The sequence below is a fragment of the Tachysurus fulvidraco genome, chromosome 10, assembly GCF_022655615.1.
Source record: "Tachysurus fulvidraco isolate hzauxx_2018 chromosome 10, HZAU_PFXX_2.0, whole genome shotgun sequence".
NCBI lineage: Eukaryota > Metazoa > Chordata > Actinopteri > Siluriformes > Bagridae > Tachysurus > Tachysurus fulvidraco.
In genome coordinates this window covers 22,254,080-22,270,893 of record NC_062527.1, presented here as the reverse complement: position 1 = coordinate 22,270,893, position 16,814 = coordinate 22,254,080, and the positions used below count along the sequence as shown (strand labels likewise).

The window sequence follows — 16,814 nt, the reverse complement described above, 5'->3', positions numbered from 1 at the left end:
TCACTTTTACTGTATACCGTAATTTAAATTAAATGAACTTAATAGAGCATGTAGTTCAGACCAGATGTTGCAGGTACCGTAAGTTTGTGAGCGATACTCAGAGACAATCACTTGTGGCACAAAATATGGCATTTAATGAATGAGACAAACACAACATAAACTAACTACACAAACAAACAAAAGAAATAGGGAAAACGAAGATGAAAATAAAATAACACAAAAGGAATTAAAATTGGGGAAAGGGAGGAAGAGACTGGAAAGAAGAAACTAGAGAAAGGAAGGAAAGGAATGGCAAGGAATGACTTCAAAATTAATCACACCCTAACTGGGAAATCGTCACAGAAACCTAAATTCACCTTAAGACTCAATACAAGGTTCATACTTAAAATACGCATCTAAATTGGTTGGTAAAGGAAACGGTTACTTGCATTGGCTTACTGCACAAGAGTCCGGATGCAGCAGAGAAAACTCTGAATAGTCAGTTAGGGTGGGGTCAGACGTTCTTCCAAGTGATCCTGAAGATCAGAGCAGTTGTCGTTCTTGGAAGTGAAGCTTGCTGGAACTTCTTTGAAGGAAGATGGAGTCATCTCCAAGCTGTTCCGAAAGTCTGACAATGGATTGGTGGTGTTTGTGACAATTTAAAGGTCGCGAACTCCACCCATTTTGGGGAGATGGCCAATACTACGGCCTGAGATTTCGGAGGGAAAAACTCCCTTTTCAGGTGTCTGTGGGCATGGTTTAGCTATCAAACTTTTAGATGACTTTAAAGTTTTATCCAAGGTGTATTAAGACGGTATGGCGCCTTTAGTGCTCAAATAAATTACAGCATTGTTTGAAAAATGAGTAACCAATAACATTGTGTTCATTTGGATACTAAACATGAAAGGGAATGACGGTATAAAGGCAGCGGTACATTACATACACAGATTAGTAATCAAAGTGTAACTGATGTTAATACAGTGTTGTGTTCTGACACATGAATAAAATACGCCCCTGTCAGGAAAGTAAGGATCAAATAATTTTAAGTCAGGCAAGCCCTAACAGAAGAAACACATTACAACAGGGTTATGAGAATAAGAATCTTAGAGTAGCTTATCTACTTGTTTTATTAGTAAAAGGAATGTCTCATTGTTTGACTTGGGGTTATCTGGTCTTTGTGTAGGCTCCAGTCATTCTGGAGCCAGTTGTGTGTGTAAAACTGGGTTGCTCATCGGTTGATTGGAGATTAGATGCCGAAGTTTAGGGTGCCTTGGGCATGAAATCTAAATGACCTGTACCAGACACTACAGGACAGTCAGGTATTGATTGCTTCCAGATGTTGAGACAACTACTAGGCTACTTAAATAGATATCACAATAACTAGTTAGACATTATGATCTTCAGGACCTTTGCTTCAAGAAATTTTCTCTTACTGGACCTCTTTAAAATTTAGTTGAATACCTCTGGTCTAGAACATTAAACTACTGACAGAACAGACCACAGATTTAGATAAATGTAACCCACAATATGAGTTAGTGATGTCACTGGAAATAGAATTTAAATGGGGATCTTTTATTCCAGACCACATCTTAAGTAGTGCAGCATTGTTTATTCAAATCTTGGGATATTGAAGTATAAAATTTAAAGCTTACGTAAAGTTCTTGAAAATCAAACTGTCTCAGTATTACACTGATATTGATCATATTTCAATAAACTGTCTCAGTATTACACTGATATTGATCATATTACATTAAACTGTCTCAGTATTACACTGATATTGATCATAATACACTAAACTGTCTCAATATTACACTGATATTGATCATATTTCACTAAACTGTCTTAGTATTACACTGATAATGATCATATTTCAACACTTATGTTTCTTTGCAATACAATGCCAAGTTTTTTCCAACAGAAATCTCCAGAAATCAGCAAAATACAAATAAAACTAGAATGTACATTTCCTGAAGAAAATGTGAATGGTGCTTGCACGTGGCAAGTTTCCCTCATCGTGCTGAGTATTTTGATATGTCACCTGTCCATGTTGTGCAAAATTTTTGATTTCGCTTATTTTGGGGGCAGGGCTACACGTGACGTCAGTTCCCCTCATCGGACTGGGGGCCAATACTTTTGGAATCATTGGATTGTTAGTGTGGAGTTGATAGTTACATGTATTGAGAGTCTCCCTTACATCTATAGTCACTAGAAGAACACAGAAGAGAAGCCAAAAAAATAAAAATAAATAATAAATAACACTTGGTTATACCAGGGGTAGCCATTTTAAAGCATAGCTGGTTATACCAGGAGTTGCCTTGTTAAAGTATAGGTAGTTGTACCAGGAGTCAATGCAAAATGAATGGGTGGTTATCCCAGGGGCCAGGCTTTTTTGTCTACGCTTTCATAAGTGTCTCATGCCGTTGTCAGTCGGGGTGTGCTTAAGTGTGGGTGCTCAGGGCCTGCTGGAGCGCAGGGTTCCGTACAGAGGTGAGAGAACCGGAGCGAGGGAGAGGCAACAGATTTGGCCGGGCTTCCAGCACCTAAGGCTGGCTGCTTGTGTGTGTGTGTGTTTGTGCGTGTGTGTGTGTGTGTGTGTGTGTGTGTGTGCGTGAGAGAGAGAGTGAAAGAGATTAGAGGAATTTTAGGGATTTCCCATTCAAGTCTAAGGGATTTTTTGGCCTCTTTTTTGTTTGTTGGATCGCTTAAAAAAGTCATAGCACACCTCTCCTCAATAAGCCGGTCAATTTGACACCTCATTCATGGGTCTAGGACAAAAGCTGTGGGACAAGTTACGTGCCAAAGTTTTTTGTCCGTTAGAACAATATCTCAGTATACAAGATAACAATAATGTTGCTTTGCAAGCACCATTAATAACAAAAATAGTAAGAGAGAAGAATTAAAAACTCAGCTTTACCTCAGAGACAGAAGAACATTTCCAGTCTGAATTTAAATCCTGCTGCCATCTGTTTAGTGTTATATTACAGCAACATCGTGACTGCAGGAAGCTTTTACTTTCTCTTTAGTTTAGTCTGATCATTTAAAGATTCTGTGAAGTTTCTTGTCTGTAGATTTTCCAACATTAAACAGTGACTACAGACGGAAGGTCTTCAGGTCTGGTCCAGTTGTCTGGTGTGAACATTTGGAGGATTACACAGTTAAAAAACAATTAAATCTGTTCTTATGTCGGTGTCTGTCCAGGTTTGTAAAACTGCGGTTAAACCAGCTATAAAAAAAAATTTCATTAATGCATGTTATTTAATCCAGATGTTCTTTACAGAAACACGGTTAAAGTATCAGCGCCGGACCCTGCAGTGGATGGACTGGAAATCTGATCCTAACAAGTCCTAATGTAGCCTGACTGGAACAAACACCGTCACCCACAAGAACCACACAGCGATGAGATCTGGCACTTTTAATCTGTTAATATGGAGAAATCATCAGATCGAACGGGGAAGCGGCTGTTCCCACTCTGATACACACAGTTTTTACATTCGTCCACCAGCCTCGTGCAGTGAAACTGAGGCCAACACATATCGTATGATGAGAAACCCCCGCTGTGCCACGCTGACGTCACTTACTCCCCAAACAAGTACTCAAAGAAAAGTTGCTCTACATTTTTGTATATTTAAACAAAAATGATAAAAACAACATTTTGTGAAGTTCATCACTTTATCTTGAATGTACAAAGTGTAACATTAATCTAAAAAAAGAAAAGGAAAAAACTTTATTACAGAAATACATAAATAAGAGAAAAGTAAAACTCAAAACAAAAATTCAGCCACAGTAATATATATACCAGTTATATCGTCCCCGAACTTCAAAAATTTTGACTACAGGATAAAACACACTGGACTCAGACCAACTGTTATTTGGAATTGTGTGCAACAGAATGTTTCCCACTCACAGGGAAGGTAAGAACAGCAGGGAAGCGAACACGCTTATTAAAAAGACACAAATACAAACCCCGATTTGAATGTAGGAGCCGCATGAACCCGGGCAAAGAGCCGCATGCGGCTCGGGAGCAGCGGGTTGGCCTCCCCTGTCATAGACGACCACCCCGCCGATAGTGGTGAACAGGGTGAAGAAGACAACGTTATACACCAGTGGCCGTATTTGCAAGAAATGTTTCTGTACATTGGAATGAAAGATTCTTCCTACCAGATGAGGTGCCTCTTATGCCTACCGAAATTTTACTTTTTACTTTTACTTCAAATACTTAAGTACATTAAATATCAGAAAATTACTTTTGATACTTAAGTACAGTATATATCAGATACTTTAAGTACAGTATATATCAGATACTTAAAGACTTTTACTTGAGTAATATTTTAAAAGGTGACCTCCACTTCTACCAAAGTCTTTTTCTAGTACGATATTTGTACTTTTACTCAAGTATTGCTTTCTAGTACTTTATACAACACTGACCACGACACATGCGACTTGGTGAGTGAAATTATTGGGAGTGAGCAGAAACAATTAACATTTAATTGCAAAAACAATTAACATACAGGTGAAATTAACAGGTGAAAATGTGCAATATGCTCTTACAAAGTCAGCACACACAGTGTACTATTAGACATACTTACAGTAGCACTACACATTATATGCAATATGTACATTATATGCAATATATATATATGAGAACCTGGTAACCTATCCAAATCTCAATACACAAACACCTTGGAAAGAGCATGGAAGACCTGCAAGAGGCATTACAGTCCATGAAAACTGGAAAAGCTCCCAGGCCTGCTGGTAGAAATTTATAAAAAAAAATCTTAACGTAAGCCTGAGGTGATCATTAATATAAACTAAGTCAGTGAGGTAATATAAACCTGAGGTGATTATTAATATAAACTAAGTTAGTGAGTTAATATAAATCTGAGGTGATTATTAATATAAACTAAGTTAGTGAGGTAATATTAAGGTGATTATTAATATAAACTAAGTTAGTGAGGTTATATAAACCTGAGGTGATTATTAATATAATCTTTTGTTAGTGAGGTAATGTAAATCCGAGGTGATTATTAATATAAACTAAGTTGGTGAGGTAACGTAACTCTGAGGTGATTATTAATATAAACTAAGTTAGTGAGGTAACATAAACCAGAGTTGGTTATTAATAAAAATGAAGTTAGTGAGGAAACGTAAACCTGAGGTGATTATTAATGTAAACTAAGTTAGTGAAGTAATGTAAACCTGAAGTGATCATTAATATAATCTATTGTTAGTGAGGTAATGTAAATCTGAGGTGATCATTAATATAAACTAATTTAGTGAGTTAACATAAACCTGAGGTGATTATTAATATAAACGAAGCTGGTGAGGTAACGTAACTCTGAGGTGATTATTAACATAAACTAAGTTAGTGAGGTAACATAAACCTGAGTTGGTTATTAATATAAACGAAGTAAGTGAGGTAACGTAAACCTGAGGTGATTATTAATATAAACTAAGTTAGTGAGGTAACGTAAACCTGAAGTGATCATTAATATAAACTAAGTTAGTGAGGTAACATAAACCTGAGGTGATTATTAATATAAACTAAGTTAGTTAGGTAATGTAAACCTGAGGTGATCATTAATATAAACTAATTTAGTGAGGTAACATAAACCTGAGGTGATTATTAAATGATACCTTAAATGCACGTGACATGCACATTAATCCGTCCACTAGACGGCGCTGTGGTGGTAGTAAATGAGGAGATTAAATCAACTTGCCCAGAAATAAGACTTTTATTGTTCATTCACACACTAGACACTAGAGTACAGGGTGCACAGAGTGCGCAGTGGGTGGTAGGATGCTGATTCCCTATATGAGCTGTGTATAATAATAATAATACTGATATTAATATTATTATTATTATTATTATTAATAATAATAATAATAATAATAATAATAATAATAATAATAATAATAATAATAATAATACAAGAAGAAGAAGTATCACCACATATATGTACAGTGAGTTGTGATTAATTTCCTCACATACTGTATTCCAGCTCTGTTGTAAGTGGTGTCAGAGCGCAGGGCCCTGGGGCAGAGAGGATTATGGGTGTTGTTCAAGGGCCTGAGAGTTGCAGCTGTGCAGTGTCCGAGTGTGAACTCACAACTGTCTGATGAGATAAAGACAGACATGTGGAGAGTTCAGTATCACTGTGATCTCCCTCACCACACACACACACACACACACACACACACACACACACACACACACACACACACACACACACACACACACACACACACACACACACACACACACACACACACACACACACACACACACACACACACACACACACACTGCTCTTTCGTTCAGACCATAGGTATAGCCAGTAAACCTTCACACGCATGTAGACAGGAAATGAGGTGTAATAACTTACAGACTGCCTCGACCCAGATTCCACTTAGATACACTTCAGAAAGAACTTGTGTCACAAAAGACATAAATATTATATATTATATATATTTTCTCCTATATATTATATATATTTTTATATAAAAACACTCCCTAGGGTCTTTCCCCAACTTTCTGACCTGTGCACAACCTTTCTGATCCATTCCACTATTCTGGATATTTTATCATGTGTAAGTATTAATTCTTTTATTCATTATTTTTGTAGAGTTTACTGTTGCAGCTTCTGCCTTTGTGCCTCATTTATTCCTGTAAACACGATCATCTCGACCCAGCACAAGCTTTCTTTCATCTGCTGTCACACATAGCTGTTGATATACTAGCACTGGTGGGGCATCTTCATACGTCTACATTCTTTGCCTTTCCTCCTCCTCCTCCTCTGTTCTACCACATGCTGCTCCACATAATCCACCTGAATAGCCCAAGCCGGTGCCCAGACACTTGCCATGGCAATTCCAGATATTCCAATAGTCCAGAAATGAAAGGTATAACAGTAGGTGAAAAGGGACATCATCTATTTTTGTTTGCAGATGACAGTAGTATTTCTTACAAAACTAGAGACTTCTATCTGGGCACTTCACATTATCCTAATAGAGTTTGAAGCATTTTCAGGTTATGAAATTAATAACAATTAAAGCGCCCTATTGTTTTTTAAATGGAGATGAAAGGAGAAACCCTGTGTACCATATGCAGTTTGAAAATGGTCCAGAAGGATTTACATATTTAGGATTTAAGGTGACTCCAGTGATGAAAATGTTTCAACTAATTATGACCCATTAGTAAAGAAAGTCACAGACTCACTCAAGAGATGGAATACACTACTGATTTTTATGATAGGACGCATTAATATTATAAAAATGTCAATTCTAAGTTTTTCCAGTCAATCCCACTTCCACTAACTGCAACATTTTTCCCACACTCAAGAAAATATTTACTAGATTTATTTGGAATAATAAAAACCATCAACGTATATTTATTCTTCCCCAATTAAAACACTTAAAAAAATAACAAAAATCCTTTTCTTAAAAATACAATATCTGTTGGCTCATGAATATTTAGGTGAAAGAATTACATTGCCATGATTTTCACCAATCTGGGGTAATAAAAGTTTTCCATAGAAGACCAGGAGACTTGGATATCCTTGTGCAGTAGTCTTTATTATAAATACACGATGAAACGAGTCTGAAAGTCAGAGCGTACTGGCACGGGCGCTGCAGTCATCATGTCTGATTTAAAGTTGTAATACATTGTAATTATACACATTTTAGGGAGCAGTCCCATCAGATAGAGACAAAACACTCTGGTGACAATCCATGCATGAAAGGATGTAACAGCCCCCACACCAGATCCTGGAATTTCAACCACCCTTAATCCCATTCACATAACAATCTTTCTCAGACCCCTTCATTATAATAGGAATGAGTTCACCTCTAATGTTTGGCATTCCTTCTTGACTCAGACCTTGAATCAAATGGCCACCTTAAACAACGGGACAAATGGTACAAAGAGACAGATGATACCCTGAGATACATTGCCCCTGTCCTTTCCTTTTAATGAGATACAGGAACCACAAGTCTAATGGAGTTGGCTTCTACATGATCCATAAAAATATGCTAGAACGAAAAGGAAATAAAACAATGACTTAAAATTATTTTCCCACACCTGGCAGAAGCTTATATGGGATTTAAAAACTTGACATATAAAGGAATTTTCCAAGTAAAAGATTTATATGAAGAAGGTATATCATGTCATTTCAACAACTAGTGAGAAAATATGGTCTCCTTCAGAAACACTACTTTAAATATCTGCAGGTCAGGAGCTTTGTAAACTCTCAAAAGAAAACCTGCTCAGAACCCTTATTTCCAGTCACAGAAAACCACAGTTTAATACTTTAAAACATTTTAATACTATTTTCTCAAACATACAGTACAGTACTCATGTAAACTTAAATAGGTTCAATCTCAATATCCCTGACAACTGTACAAAGTGCAAAGATGAAGTTGGTAAACTTTCCCACTGTGTATGGGACTGTGGGATGTGGAAGCACAGTGGTTAAGGTGTAGGGCTACTAATCGGAAGGTCATGGGTTCGAACCCCAGCTCCACCAAGCTGCCACTGCAAAATGCTAGGGTCAATTTATCATTGTTTTATAACATACTCTTAGAGGGATCAAAAGATAATTCTTTATCTTACTTGGCAGCATGGAAAAATGATCTGCAGGAAGATATTTCGAAAGAAGAATGGGAAGAATCGTCTGTTTGCTCAAACCCAGAGCATTAACACAAGGTGCAAACTACTGCAATACAAATAGCTTTTAAGGACATACAGTACAGTACTCATGTAAAATCAAATAGGTTCAATCCCAATATCCCTGACAACTGTACAAAGTGCAAAGATGAAGTTGGTAAACTTTCCCACTGTGTATGGGACTGTAAAGAGCTTCAAACATTTTGGAAAAAAATTCTTACTATGATCGGTCAGTTAATTGGAGATAATGTTCCTCTTAAACTAAAACTGTATGTATTCCATCTATACAAAATAAATCTGGTCGTAAATGCAAGAAAACGTAAACTAATAGACTTTAGTTTTCTACAGGCCAAACGTGTCATTGCATTAAAGTGGAAAGACACTCAAAGACATTTTTCTAACCAATGGATCAAGGAAATGTCCTTAAACCTTGCTTTGGAAAAACTGACATTTGCTATCAAAGGGAAGTTAAATTACTTTTATAAAATCTGGACTAACTTTCTACACTTCTGCGATCAAGTGGACATTACAGCAGAATAACTTGGGAGAAAAACAAGGTTAAAGAACACTGAATTGCTGCAGTTATTACTGTATTATCAAAATATTATCTAATTGAAGTTTATTATTATGTAATCTTTATTTTATATTTTTTATTTTACTTATTTATTTTATGTTCCTATTGTAATTGTTCGTTTTGATATTTAATTCCTTGTAGGGTTTTTCTTTTTTGTCTTGATGAGGATAAAATCTTATAAAAATAGTAATATTAAGATTTACGTGTAGAAATGTAAATGTAAAAGTTAAAGCTGTTCTCAGTTCATTATTTAGTGTAACATCACATGACAAAGACCAAGTCAGGTTAGATAGAAGAGTAACTGATGGTCCATGATGTGTGAACTGAGAGTTCTGCAGTAAATCAGAAGATCCTGACATGGTGATGAAGCTCCAGAGATGAACATCAGCTGTGACTCAGGGATGAAGTTTAAGATGATCTGAAATCCATGATGAGATCAGAGCAGACCATCTGAGAGAGGAAAGGGGAGGAGAAGGTTGTGAAAAAAACAACTTTATACCATGTAAAAAAAATGCCAAAGTTCATCTCTATAGAAAAGAGATATAAAACAGAAAATAAAGAAATAAATAATTGGTGCCACCTTGTGTTGGTCATTAACTCTGTGGTTGTGTGTTGACTGTTGTGTACGTCACACTGTCGGACGTTGTGTTGTACTGAACACTGTGATGATGTCTGTTTCCATCCTGTAGAGAGATTCAGATTCAGATGATGAAGAAACACTGAACAGTTTTTTTTTCTGTTTATTGTCTAAACTTTGACATTAACTGCACTGTTCTGTTTACTGAATTCTGTTCACTTACATTTATTAGAATATTTCACACTTTTCTTGTCACATTTCAAATTTAATCCCCTTAAACACTTGGCTTATTATTGTGGCTTCATATTAGATTATATTATTAGAATTATTAATAAATTCTATAAATTCTATAAATTCAATGAATTCTAAATATTATTATTAGAACTGATAATAATTCCTATAAATAAATAATATTAGTGTAAGAGTCAGAACACTTCAGACTGAGTGTGTGATGGTGACTGAAAAAAACAGGACAAAGTTTTTACTTTAATGTAAAAGTCCAGTTTTTTCTCTTTGTTCCTAACACATAGAACCTGGAAAATAGTGAATAAATAATACTGATGTAAGTCATGACCTCAACACGAGTGTATTATGTGACTGAAACAGGTTTGTTTGTGTTTGAACTTCGTCTCAGTCATTTATAGAAATCCCACAGAGCCCCTTCCCTCCATCTCAGTCTGAACTTTCACCTGCACATCAAGATCATTCTCTGTGCTCAAAAAAACTGCTCCATGAAAAGGAAATAAAAATAACACAGAAAATAAAGTACCACAGAATGTACAGAAGTATAAAGTTTAAGGGAAAACTTTGAGGCTTCTTCTGACCGAAGTTTCTGATCTTGTCTAATGTACCTTTAAAATGACAGTGACCCAAAGTAGGCAGGGAGGGTTGCCATGTTTCTGTAAACTCTCCACCTTAACAACAAAAAAGTGGTTAAAATTTTATTATTATTATTATTATTATTATTATTATTATTATTATTATTATTATTATTATTTTATTTTGTACCTTTTCAGTGGAGTTCGAGGCACATCTGAGAGCTGATGATAGATGATGATTTATCGTTTTCAGAAACATAAGATAAATATTTAAAAATTATAATTAGACAATAAATTTACACACATGTTAAACACAATTACCACAAAAATTCTCTATGTTTCTTTCAGACATTAAACCTAAAATTTTATCCAGTTTTACCTTTCACCCTGCTGTAGTACACAGACACACAGACGAAGATGATGAAGATGATGATGATGATGATAATGATCCCAACATATAAAATAATCCAGTTCATCTCTGATGAAGAAAGAGTCACATTAACACTGCCCTCTAAAACACACAGTGTCCTTGAAGAAAATCTATCAAACATCAGACTACATTTACTGATATTGTTCAGTGTTTTTCAGCCATACATGCAGATGATGTCATCACTGATCCTTAAATAATAATCAGTATTGCGCTGCTATATTAATATGAAGTGTTTTATTAAAGTTTATCCAGGAACAATAAAAGATGTTTTGAACTGGAGCTCACACCAGATGAAGAAAAGCCCTGTACTTTAGACACACCCCCTTGTCATGTCATTATAATCTAACCAGGTTCCTTTTCCATCCTAATGTACTGCTTTTTCCATGAAACCCTGTTCAGAGGGAAAGGATCACAAACACTGGGTCACTTTCATTTATTCTACATTTATAATTTTTAGTTTTAAGTTTTAATCAACTGGAAATGGAAAGTGAAGATATTTTATCAATGTCAGGTCAGAGTTATTGGTTAAGAACCATTTCAGTACTTTATCAGATCACAAGGCTCTTAGATGAGGATTGAGTGTTGATTATTGAGAGGAAGTGACTGAGTGTGTGCTGAAACAGTAGTGAAATACAGGACAGGAGGTGTGTGTTCTCCTCACTCAGTCTAACACAGCCATGAAAAGCTTTAGAATGATCTGGGAACATTAAACTGTGTAGTTCTCTCTCAACCAGGACTGAAAAACACTGACATCTACAGGAAACATGCTGCTCAAGTCACTCAGTAACTTTCCAGACATTTTAAACTTTGTGTACTGATATGTGTCGTACTCAGTATCGTCTGAGATTAATCCACTTACCAACTGACAGTTCAACCTTCTGGACCAAGACCTCTGTGTCATTCATCATGGAGCTGCTGTAGATTCCTGCATCATAAACACTGATGTTCTTCATCACCAAGGAACAGTTTCCTTTAAGCAGCTCGTCCTCAGGAACGTCCACACGATCCTTATATCCTTGACTCTGATTTACATCTTTACCCTTTCGCTCAAACACTGTCTCAGAATCGATAAACCACTTAACATGAGGAGTTTTGATGGACAGATGACTCCAATCACACGGCAGGACAACTGTGGAACCCACTGGAGCTGATATCTGAAGACCTTCAGAGACACAGAAAAACCTTTTAGGAAATGATCTAATGTTAGGAACTTTATATTTTTATTTCTTTTATAGAAACTGATTGTTTTTGTTGTCCTGTGAGCTTCATATCTGATCACTTGTTCTTGTCCACATGAAAGTAAAAGTATTTTTGTTGCTGCAGGATCTCAGTCCTCTATCCATCTCTAATCTCACCCAGATGACCTCTGACCCTTTCTGACAAACTTTCTACAAATAAAATATTGTCTGTGTCTTATTTATGTCTGTATTTGTGTATTTTACTAACACATCATCTGTTAACTCTAAATAAAGTATTGATTCCTCTCTATAATAGATGTTGTTATTGTTCCTTATTTCCAGCTCTGTTATCTGAGACACTGTGACTTCTATAATTAGTCAAAATTTTACACTGAACAGTTTACTCACCATAGACTGAGAGTCTAACACTGTTAATTTCTTTTCTTTCTGCAGTGTTATTGTCCACATGTACCATTGTACCGGAATTGTAGATTCCTGTATCATTAACTCTGATGTTCTTCAACACCAGGGAACAGTTTCCTTTACGCAGCTCGTCCACAGGAACATCCACACGTCCTTCATATCCTGAACCTGAATATGTACCATTACTGCTTCTCTCAAACACAATGTCTTTATTGAACTGCCACCTAATAACTGATGTTGGTTTGAACTCTTCAGTCAGTTTACACGGCAGGATGACTGTGGAACCCACTTGAGCTGATACAGTAACCAGAGATTCTGCACTGTCTGTGGGAGAAACATTACAATCTACAGGATTTGTAACATTTGACAAAACATTGTTGTGATATTTGATTCAATAGAAGGACACTTCTGTCTTGTTGGTGTTGTAGAACCTGGTCACTCACCCACACAGGCACAGACCCATAATATGGAAATATAAAGGAGGGACATGATGTCTGGAAGACTCTTGTGGAGTGTTGACAGATTTTCTGAAACAAACAAACAGAGACACGTTATAAATAAAAGCTACAGAACAGCTGACTGATGTCACACACACTTCTATAGCAGTTAGCATGTGTTTAACTCTTCAGTGAATCCAAATATTTACAAATGTCTCTTAATTTCACTGGTTTCATTTTTTAGACTGAATTAAAAAAATCCTTTTAAATATACTGTGTTGACCTGTACAGTGTGACCTCAGTGGGTAAGACATGGCCTACTGATCAGAAGGTCATGGGTTTATATCCCAGCAATGTCAAGCTGTCTTTGCTTTATGTTTTTGATCATGACACTTAACCATCAACTGCTCATTTGCATGATGAGATAAATGTTAGTTGTTCTGGATCAGAGCTTCTGCTAAACGCTGTACAGGGATCAGGATACGAGTTTTAGTGTTTTTACTGAGTATCAGATTAATAAGAGACTCATTACATCATAAACTCAACCTGAACTAAATGCTGAGAACTAAATCCAATCAGCCTTCACTAAACAATGCTAGAAGCTAAAAATCCTGCTCTATCACTACATTACACCATTTCTGCTGATTTACTTTATACACAGAAATCTACCTTTTAGTTCACATATGAACACGTGACTGAGTATAACACGTGTACACAATCATTCATGTAGAAAGAAGGAAATCATCAGCTTTTATACAAACACGTGAATTTGTACAGAGTTAATTGTGAAGTTTGTGATATTTATTCACTATTATGTGGATGTTTATCACCTTAACATTAATCCTCCCTCTGAATAAGTAATCGTGTCTCTGAAATAAAGTATCTGCTCTTAGAGAAAAGGTCCCTCAGTGTGAATAAAGGATCAGTGATTGTGTTTATCACACAGAGCAGAGTCTAGAACATACTGTAGGTCACTAACAGGCGGATAAAGTCTGTGCATTCCTGAAGTAAACACTGCAACTCAACCGTGCAAGATAGATGTGAGAGAATTAGAGTAAAGTTACACATGAAAGAAGGATAGCGATACATGTAGAAAACAAAGGGAGAGAAACAGACGAGTGAGATGGAGAAAGGGAGAATAAAGAACAAATGGCACTCTCCAAATAAAGAAAGGTGGAAGAGAAAACATTTAATCCAGAAAGGACAGACTAATTTCTGTTCACACTTCCCACTTCACACTAAACCAGTGTGTGATATGTTTCAATGTGAAACGCCATTATGAGACAAAACATAAAGGTTTTGAACAAACATATCCACTCAAATCTGAAGACAGCGTCCCTGAGACAGCTTTCCCAGGTCTGAGGAAAGTAGCTCTATACATCCTGACCATGTTTGGCTCTACATACAACTGCAAGGCAGCTTTCTCTACAATGAACATAATCTAAACTAAATATTGTTTCAGTCTCACTAATGAGCAGCTCCACATGTGTATGAGAGCGGCCCTGACTCCATTCCAGCCCAGGTTTAACATCCTGCAAGACAAGCTAGAGCTCAGTTCTGTCACTGAGATATAAAAGGGAAAGTTAAACACTTTATTTAAACCTACACAATTTTCACAATGTATTTATTTTCTCTTATATTGAAATGTAGCCCTACTTTTATTTATTTAATGAGAGAACGTTATACATATTGTCATGGTCAGCGCACCACCCACGCGCACCGAACACCAACACCGAGAAGCATCTCCTGAATACTAGCTCTCCCGGAAAACACCTCCCAGAATCCACCACTGACTCTGATTGCTCCACCACCTGTTCCTCATCAGCCGCCTCCTATAAAGACTGAACTTGAACTTGACACCAGTGCAAAGTCTTGATCTGTTCCGACTATCATTCTGAGCTATTCCTGGTTTTCTCTGTTCTGGTTTCGGTTTCTGCTTCTATATTTGTGATTGTTTGCTGCCTGCCCTGACCCTCTGCCTGTTTTTCCGATTCCGATTTCTGCCTGCGCTCTGATATTGTGTTTACTTGTCCTGACCCTGCCTGTATGACTACGATTTTGTCTTTTTTAAAAAAAGCTGCAAATGGATCATCTGTCTCACGACTCTTCGTTACACATATCTAAAATCATACATATGTTCAGTTCTATGTTATGTGACAATAAATATTGTCAAAAGGTTTTTGAATTGTACTGAATTTATTTGATTGGACTGTAGCGATTTTGGCTCGCGAAGCAAGGTAAATATTTATAAGTAATTATAACTTGTTATAGTGACTCCTAAATATTTTAACCTAAGTTGAAATTAACGGTAATGGAAATAACGTTACACTTATTTGGTCTGTTCGTCTGCCGAACAGGACGTGTAACCTTTATTAATTCTATGAAAGCGGTATCTTCCCGGCCAAGAAAGATTCACTTCACTTTTACTATACACCGTAATTTAAATTAAATTAACTTAATAGAGCATGTAGTTCAGACCAGATGTTGCAGGTACCTTAAGTTTGTGAGCGATACTCAGAGACAATCACTTGTGGCACAAAATATGGCATTTAATGAATGAGACAAACACAACATAAAACTAACTACACAAACAAACAAAAGAAATAGGGAAAACGAAGATGAAAATAAAAAAACACAAAAGGAATTAAAATTGGGGAAGGGGAGGAAGAGACTGGAAAGAAGAAACTAGAGAAAGGAAGGAAAGGAATGGCAAGGAATGACTTCAAAATTAATCACACCCTAACTGGGAAATCGTCACAGAAACCTAAATTCACCTTAAGACTCAATACAAGGTTCATACTTAAAATACGCATCTAAATTGGTTGGTAAAGGAAACGGTTACTTGCATTGGCTTACTGCACAAGAGTCCGGATGCAGCAGAGAAAACTCTGAATAGTCAGTTAGGGTGGGGTCAGACGTTCTTCCAAGTGATCCTGAAGATCAGAGCAGTTGTCGTTCTTGGAAGTGAAGCTTGCTGGAACTTCTTTGAAGGAAGATGGAGTCATCTCCAAGCTGTTCCGAAAGTCTGACAATGGATTGGTGGTGTTTGTGACAATTTAAAGGTCGCGAACTCCACCCATTTTGGGGAGATGGCCAATACTACGGCCTGAGATTTCGGAGGGAAAAACTCCCTTTTCAGGTGTCTGTGGGCGTGGTTTAGCTATCAAACTTTTAGATGACTTTAAAGTTTTATCCAAGGTGTATTAAGACGGTATGGCGCCTTTAGTGCTCAAATAAATTACAGCATTGTTTGAAAAATGAGTAACCAATAACATTGTGTTCATTTGGATACTAAACATGAAAGGGAATGACGGTATAAAGGAAGCGGTACATTACATACACAGATTAGTAATCAAAGTGTAACTGATGTTAATACAGTGTTGTGTTCTGACACATGAATAAAATACGCCCCTGTCAGGAAAGTAAGGATCAAATAATTTTAAGTCAGGCAAGCCTTAACAGAAGAAACACATTACAACAGGGTTATGAGAATAAGAATCTTAGAGTAGCTTATCTACTTGTTTTATTAGTAAAAGGAATGTCTCATTGTTTGACTTGGGGTTATCTGGTCTTTGTGTAGGCTCCAGTCATTCTGGAGCCAGTTGTGTGTGTAAAACTGGGTTGCTCATCGGTTGATTGGAGATTAGATGCCGAAGTTTAGGGTGCCTTGGGCATGAAATCTAAATGACCTGTACCAGACACTACAGGACAGTCAGGTATTGATTGCTTCCAGATG

General features: G+C 36.6%; 1 protein-coding gene across 6 annotated transcripts in view; it reads right to left on the bottom strand.

The window, feature by feature from the left end:
• The window catches only part of LOC113656605, a 202,459-nt gene that overhangs the window by 171,759 nt on the left and 13,886 nt on the right, over window positions 1-16,814 (bottom strand). For 3 of the 6 annotated variants that reach the window (XM_047819959.1, XM_047819961.1, XM_047819960.1), the window contains exons 2-9: window positions 13,085-13,168; window positions 12,627-12,965; window positions 11,900-12,202; window positions 10,990-11,088; window positions 10,801-10,832; window positions 10,644-10,706; window positions 9,796-9,898; window positions 8,521-9,665 (exon numbers count right to left, since the gene is read on the bottom strand). In XM_047819959.1, the coding sequence (XP_047675915.1) occupies window positions 9,809-9,898; window positions 10,644-10,706; window positions 10,801-10,832; window positions 10,990-11,088; window positions 11,900-12,202; window positions 12,627-12,965; window positions 13,085-13,130 (972 nt within the window). In that variant the 5' untranslated portion in view covers window positions 13,131-13,168 and the 3' untranslated portion in view covers window positions 8,521-9,665; window positions 9,796-9,808. Of the gene's footprint in view, window positions 1-8,520; window positions 9,666-9,795; window positions 9,899-10,643; window positions 10,707-10,800; window positions 10,833-10,989; window positions 11,089-11,899; window positions 12,203-12,626; window positions 12,966-13,084; window positions 13,169-16,814 lie in introns of those variants that run through there. The other 3 variants (XM_047819963.1, XM_047819962.1, XM_047819964.1) reach the window with 3 other exon arrangements.